Raw genomic sequence first — 7,930 nt, forward strand, 5'->3', positions numbered from 1 at the left:
ATGAAAGTAATACATTACTGATTGATTGATCAATCATGTCTGAAAGGTTATCAGCGTCTGTGTGTGTGTGTGTGTGTGTGTGTGTGTGTGTGTGTGTGTGCGTGTGTGCATTTATGTGTGTGTGTGTCTATGCGTGCCATGGCTTGATGCAGAATAGAGATTGATGGAGGCTTGCCGTGAGGAGGATACTCAGTTATCTCCTTGTAATTAAAATCCACCTCATAAAGATTATTGACTCCCCCACCACACAAACCAGCATGCTCCCTCGCTTGGCAGGGTTTGCAAAGCGCTTCTTAAAAAATGAAAAATAGCATATTAAGCAGCACATATTTCCCATTTATGCAGAACATTTAGATGTGGTTAAGTTATCGTAATGTGCAATAAAACCTGGATGTGAAATTTGTAATCCACTTTGGAAAATTGCTTACTATATTGCTTTAACATCCCCTGAAAGAGCTTTTGAGATGTGTGTGCCAGGTTTATTGTAAGCTATAATTTAAAAGTCCTCAATGCAGGCAGTAAATATAAATTTATTAGTGGCAGGTTTAAATAGGCAGACTGAGGTAGCATGAGTGAGTGGATGCTTGAGTGTTTGCTGTATGTGAGTACATTCAGTGTGTGTGTGTGTGCGCGTGTGTGTGTGTGGGTGTGTGTGTGTGTGTGTGTCTTTGATAAGTGTCAACTGAGAATGTGGTCCCTCTGCTCAGCAGGCCAAGGAGACAGGTGAGTGGGTGTGGGTATGTGGTGTGGGTTGGGTTACTGTCTCAAGACAGTGCTGTACATCAATTCCCTCCTGCTCTAAACTAAACCAAACTGACAGCATGTACATCTTAGTTCCGTTTAACTGTTTCTAATTGGTGGTCACTGTTCTTTTTTTAATTTGAAAGAAATCAGAGTTGTAAGGCTCAGGATACAGCTTGACAGTCCCAGGTAAATCTGTGATCAGGGACCTACATTCACAATCTGGCAACACATTGAAGAAGGTCAGAAACCTGTGAAGAGCATACCAACACATCCTATTACGGCTAGTTTTACTTCCCATAGTTGAGATAAAAGTTTTGACATAAAACATGTCTCAGATGTATCTGTCTGAACATATCGCCCTTTTGTTCAAATCTCCAGCAGGCGGAGAACTGCTTCTCTGGGGTCAGATCCCCTGTGTGTCCCGGGTCATTGATCATCCAGGCCTCAAAAAGCTCTGGATACCACAGCCGGTTTCACTGGCAGGCAGAAAGGTGTGTATGAGAAACGCTGGACAAAATGTCTTCAGACTCCTCAAGTCTCAAGTAGATGAAAGCCTCAGGATTTTCTGAGTATATGAGTTTTAGCTGGATATGCATAAATTCTTAAAGAGTTCACACTGAATCATATATGGCTTAAAGTCTGCCCTGCTTTCTGTGGATTTATAGCTAAAAGTATGCAGCTGAACACAGTCCTGCACACATCCCAATCAATGATGTCACAACAGAATTTGACAGCCAGAACTGCAAAATTCTTTAATAAATAAAGATCTCATGAAACTGAGAGTTAAACCTTTTGCAGAAAGTGGAAAACACTGCATCTGTAATGGTAACTTCATTTTGTACAAAAAGACAAACCAAAGTCTCCTTATTACAGTCCCATTCGATTCAGCAAAATCCAAAAAGCCTGTTGCAGGGGAGTCTTGGGAAAAGTTGCATTTTGAAATCTTGCACTGCTTGGAAGGCTAAGCAACATTTTCCTTTTATGCAGGTGTGTGATGTAGCCTGTGGTACCTGGCACATGATGGCCCTCGCCACAAGTGAGTAATCCGTCATCTATCCCTAAATGTTCATATCTCTCTGGTTAATTATTTTTTAGGGCAATGAGTGTGCGTCACCAAAGTTAAACCAGTCAAATTCAGTTTTTGCATCTTTACTTGGCCCTTTTCCCTCCACACTTGCTTCTCTTCCCCTTCTCCAAATTACGTTTTGCTCCTCCTCAAAGCCCCTCCTCACTCACTTTCTCAGTCATCAAACCATCATTCACTTCAGAGGGAAGCATCATTAATGCACAGTAGGACACAGCAGCTTGATGTGTGCTAATTATATTGTGTGTTTTACACGCTGGATGACTTTTGCTTAGTCAGTGATGAGCTCAGTCTCTGGTAATTGTTTTTTGGATGTGATGAGTTTATAAAAGCCTGTCTGTGGGTGTGTGTGGGTGTGTGTGGGCATGCAATGTATGTGTGTTTGTCCGTGCATGTAAGTGTGTGTGAACTTGTGGATGGTGAGAGCATGCAGATCCTCACATTTAAACGTACTTATGCATGTATAGTGTTGCATCAAAGCTGTGTGCATACATGTATACAACATATGCTGTTTTTATAGTAGCCAAGAAGACAAGATTATTCCACAGCTCAACACATCACACGCTTCTGTGAACTTAATAATAACCAAACAGTCAGATTTCAAGATCATTCTGACATGTTTAAACTGCATGCAATTTTAAACTCCATCAATCCCACACAAAACTTTGGTATGCACCATCAACTCCATGACTTGCTTGCATTCTCCACAACCTATGTGATCCTTTTAGCACTGTACATCACTCATTGCTGTTGCTAGAAAGGCTGCTCAGCCTTTGGCTAATCACGCTGATTGGAGGTGTCCCTTGGCTCACCTGGGGGCTTCCAATCCTATTAGGCCAACCGTCCTGAGCCTAGCGCAACCAGCAGCCGCTCCTGTTTGATCACTGGTGCTTAGAGCCCACACTTGTCCTCTTATGTTGGTATTAAGGCATGGAGGAGAGGAGCGGCGGGGTGGGGTTTGGTGGGGGGGTTAAAATGTGATCTCCTTAACTCTCTAGGGGGGCAGAGGGGAGTTTGGTGCCTCACCTCCCTCACTGACACTACTCTGCTCCTCCAACTGGAGCTGGTCTTTAAACTTCTGATGTCAGTTGAAAGGCAGAACACTGAAGTTGTTTCCAACCAAAAGTGAAAGAAATGGAGGGAATGGGAGAATGAAAGATGAGAAATGTTGTGTTTTCACCTGAAAAGAATATTTTTGAGAGTGTAAGTTGTTTTGAGGATCACTCAAATTTCAAACTTCGCTCTCTCTTTCATTTTTCCTCTCCTATCTTTATCTTGCATTTCTTTCCCTGTGCTGTGTCTATGGAAGCACGGATGGTCTGTCATCTCTGTGGAAGTCAATACACGTGATCCCACCAGGCCTGTCACCTCTTTCTAGCCTCCTCCTATCACTCTCTCTCTCTCTCTCTCAACCTTCCTCCTGGCTGCTATTCTCCCTCACAGCACACCCATCACTATGTCTCTCTTGTGGCTCTCCGTGTTCCTCCCCTCCTCCCCTTTTTGCCCCCTTCCTCCTCCTCCTCCTTCTTCTTCCCTGGGCCAAGAGCGCCCAGGAAGAGCCATGTGTTTCCAAAGTGGACTGGATGGGAAATCGAAGCAGGGCTTCTGTGTTTATCAAGCCACAGCTCCGTCACCTTGCTCCTACTCCCGTCTGGAGGCCCCGGCAAATTGGTGACAGCAGCAACAACCCTGCAGCACACATGCCCCCTTTTTCCCGTGAACCCCCCCCCATACACACACACAGACACACACACACACAGCACATTGGCCTGTTTAGTTTTATTGCTGGTGTCAGGTGAGGAGGTGGAGGTAGGAGTGCTGTCTAATGTTCACCTCACACACAAATACACGTACACACCTACACACACACACATAGAGAGAGATACACTCACACACAGTCATTTCCACCCCTGCCGACACCTTGGCTAACAAGACCTGTGAACCTCAGTGACAGAACTCCGAGACTTGTCAGAGTCCCAGTCATTTAATGCCAAGACCTGGCCCCAGCTCTAACCCAACAGGGTTTCTGTATGCACACCGAGCCACAATAGGCTGCACAGTGATATACTGAACATGAGTCTCCTGAATACTACTGCTCCTTCAGGTTCGTATTGTTTAAAGGCAGAATGAGTAGGATGTTCCTAAAACTATATATATTAAAGACTCATACAAAAAGAATCCCTCTCAATCATCAGCTATTACATCCCTTTTTACAATCATCATACAGGAACATACAGTATATGAAATTTGACCCCTGCATTTAACCCATTTTAAGCATTTTTAGGAGCAATGGGGTGAAGCGTCAAGGGAACAATGCAGATTTGAGTGTCTTGCTCAAGGACACTTAGACATGCGGATAGTTGGAGCAACCTTGCAGTTAAAGGATGACCTGTTCTTCACACTGAGAAACAGCCACGCTAGTGTGTGAAGTATGTTTGAGTTAATCTGGTGTTGGCTTTCATCAGCTAGTGAGCACCCTAAACCTAAAGACGGTCAGGGGGCGTGCGCTTCTGGTGTCGTTGAGCCAGAGAGGAGGAGCCAACTTTGGATGTTGTGTTTACAAACCGGCCACCGACAAATCCTATTCATTCTGCCTTTAAGTAATACCTTTACTGCAGTCATCTACGATAATTCTTTCTATGAAATACTACATTACTTTGGGTAATATTACAGTTATTCAAGGTGAAAGTGAAGAGGAAGTGTGTGTCTGCTGTGACACAGTTCAGTTTAACTTTACCCTGATTGTGTTGATCTGAACCATCACACATGACTTCTTTTATCTGTAAATACTATTACTCTCATCTGTCTATTTGCCTATGTAACAGTACAGTTATGTGTCTGTAAAACTGCTCTATGCACAGGCATTTTAACTATCTAATAGTCATGAGTCATTACAAGTCGTTTTGCATGGACCACTGCTCCTTTTGTTGCATGTGCACAGGATGCTCTCTGCTCAATGCCAGCGCCTCCTCTTTTCTCTTTGCTGCGATCACATAAGTGGAGGAGAAAACAGAGTTGACTCAGGTTAGAGCCCTGCACGGCCTTGCCGCCTTGGAAATGAACTGCACAAACAATGCCTGGCCATTGTGCCTAAGCGCTTACAATGAGGCCATTTAAGAGAGTATTGATCCACCCAGTGCAGGGTCAATCATTGGATCAATGGTGTGTGGGTTGGTCGGCTGGAAGGCTGGTTGACTGCATGAATGAATGGATGGTTGAATAACGGATGAATGGAGGACTGGATAATGGATGGATGGATAATGTTTTGATTCATGGATGGATATGAGGACTGACGCATGGGGAGACAGAAGTGCCAGGTCTGCTCAAACATAAAATTGTGTGGGTCTGAAGATGTCAGTTGTGTGCACTGAGATTTGCTGTAAATTCATTTGCTGGTTTGTCCTACTCAAAGAAACTTGTCTTTATTATTTATCTTTATTGTGGCATAGAGGAGTGCATAAAGTATATATATACATTTTTTTTTTTAAAAAGAGTCATTGTCATTAGCATGTTGTTGGTGGATACTTGTGATGTGTTTACACCAGGGTTGATTGACCTAGTTACCCCGCCTGTGGCAGCACAACACGGAGAAATGTAACACAATGCAACACAAGGGAGAGGTGTAGATGCCTTTATTATTCTTACATGTGAGACATATGAGAGTGAACACACACACATGCACTCATACACACACACAGAGAGCAGTGATCATCTGGGGCTCAGAGAGGTCGTGCCTCATGACGAAAGAGAGAGGAAAAGAGCGTATTTAATATTCTGTAAGAGATGTCAATTGTGCCCTCTGCATATTTCTATGGAAAATTTGTAAATAGATCCTTTGTAAATAGCTTCTCTCTTGCCAATCACCCTGTCTGCTCTCTGCACAGCAGCATTAAAAATTGATCCTTAGCTGCACTAGGGTGAAATGCTAACATCGCTGCCAAACGACTGATTAAAAAGAAAAACCTTTAATCTTTGCTTAAAAGTGTCTACTGCCTTGGCATGCCTTTCCCCTGTGCTCCTCTATCTTCCAAGACTGTGAAGGGAAGGAGGGGGTCGCCGTGGGGGAAACGGGGTCACGCTTCATGTAGAGTCAGCGCTGTACATTGGTATAGCTCTAGAGGTGAGGGATTTCACAAAGAGCAGATCTAGGAATCAACATGCTTTGCTCTCTTCTGAATTTAACCTTAAGCCAAAGGTTAAAAAAAGCATTCTAGCATCCCACAAGAGGGGGCTTGTGTTGGCACTCCTTCTAATAGCTTGCAGAAAAAGAAGCTTTTTATCCAACTTAACCATGCAACTAAAGAACAATCAGCAGATAGTTTGAAAAGCCTTCAGCGTACCCAGTTGCGTAGGAATAGAAATCGACACACGCTCTCTCTAAAAGATGTTTAAATAGTGACATGGCAACTGAAAAGTCATGAAATAAAGAACAAAAAAGATCATCAAAGTGTTGATTGGAGGTGCTGATTGGTGTGTTTGTGTTGCAGGGAGCAGAGAGAAGAACAGAGAATGTGTTCACTCAGAAACTGAAGCTCGCTTCAGAGACCTTGTCAGCGATCCCTTACTGATGGAGCACACAGAGAAAGAAAACAAAGTCCAAGTAAGATAAACATACCTCCTCTTTCTTGCTCTATAGCCCTTTTATTGACTTACTTGCATGCTGTATAGCTCAATATGTAACTTGCTTGCTAACTAAACAGCTCCCTAACTCTTGCAGTGGATCGCTCCTGATTGATATCTTCCCCTTCCACACTCCCTGCCTTGTTGACATCCTCATTCCCACGCATACATTGTTTGCTTCTCAAATTCATTTGTATTCATTGTTTCAGTTTCTTTATGCTGTACCATAAATCAAACATTTCAGTCGTGAATGATACAATATAACAAGTTGCACTTGAGTAAACAGCATAGCCCTCAAAGCATTGAGTGGCGATATTCATTCACCTCTCCGAATATCAGTAAGGACCACTAAACTGTCACCCAGAGCCACACACACACACAAGCCTCCGCCCCTCCCCGTCTCTGTCATTCAGGTGTTTACTGTCATTCATACTCAGGGTTTTTGTATAATCCTCTCACCACACCTGAGTGCTCCCCACTCAGTGTCACTGGATTTACTCTCTCGTTCTCTCTCCCCCCTCTGTCTTTCTCTCACTTTTCCTCTCCTCCAGTGCACAGCCTGTTTCATTTTGCATCAGAGCCATTCTTCAACACACATTGTCATTTCTTATGTAAATAACCATAGATAAAAAGACGGTAACCGACATTTTAAGATTTACACACCGCTTGGTGCGTATGTTTTCAGTCATCCCCTCTCATCAGCCAGCTTGTTTGTAGAAGTGTCTTTGCCTTCAGCCATAAATTAGGGGTTGTGATTTAACTCATTGACACAACAGAGTGAGACAACAAAACATGAATAAAACAAATGATGTGGAAAAGGTGAGGGAGAGGAATAGATCGAGGAGAGGAGGGTGAAGTGAAGGCAGAAATGGGCCAGTATGTATTTCTGCTCTACTTTCACTTGGGGAAGGCTTCATTAAGAAGTCTGTTTCCAGAGCATGGTGGGATCTTTGTGTGTGTGTGTGTGTGTGTGTGTGTGTGTGTGCACGCACAGGAGTGTGAGTTATATTTTCATAGGTTAATGCGTGGTATTGTGTCGATGCACATGCACATTCATGCATACATGTGTGCATGGCTGTAAAATTATTTGTGTGTGTTCAGTGTGCGAGGTCTCTTAAATTATTTACTCCCAGAACTCTCTAATTGGTATCAAGTTTTTAAATGGGGTCAAATGTTGCGGTGCAGTCTCATGCAGCTTTTCTCTTGCCTTAAGTCTGTATCATTACATCTGGTGCTAGAGTGCTGCTGCTTCATTGGACCTGAACCTCTAAATGCTGTTTTTGCCTATTGACTGGGGCCTGAATGAAGCCATGGAGGGAATGTAGTTTTATTACCGTGTTAGTCTATCTACTCATGTCTGTTACATAGAAAACATTCTATGAGAAATCTGATGAGTCGTAAACATCAAATAGAGGTCTCTCTCTCTCTCTCACACACACACACACACACACACACACACACACACACACACACACACACACA

The 7,930-nt window shown here is 43.3% G+C and overlaps 1 protein-coding gene across 2 annotated transcripts in view; it reads left to right on the forward strand.

The window, feature by feature from the left end:
• LOC116384761 (RCC1 domain-containing protein RUG3, mitochondrial-like) overlaps positions 1–7,930 on the forward strand; it is a 281,677-nt gene that overhangs the window by 269,746 nt on the left and 4,001 nt on the right. For both annotated transcript variants that reach the window (XM_031849703.1, XM_031849705.1), the window contains exons 10-12: positions 1,123–1,235; positions 1,732–1,780; positions 6,316–6,428. In XM_031849703.1, the coding sequence (XP_031705563.1) occupies positions 1,123–1,235; positions 1,732–1,780; positions 6,316–6,428 (275 nt within the window). The remainder of the gene's footprint in view (positions 1–1,122; positions 1,236–1,731; positions 1,781–6,315; positions 6,429–7,930) is intronic.

The sequence above is a fragment of the Anarrhichthys ocellatus genome, unplaced genomic scaffold (genome assembly GCF_004355925.1).
Source record: "Anarrhichthys ocellatus isolate YVR2014 unplaced genomic scaffold, GSC_Weel_1.0 scaffold9, whole genome shotgun sequence".
In the NCBI taxonomy this organism is placed as follows: Eukaryota; Metazoa; Chordata; class Actinopteri; order Perciformes; family Anarhichadidae; genus Anarrhichthys; species Anarrhichthys ocellatus.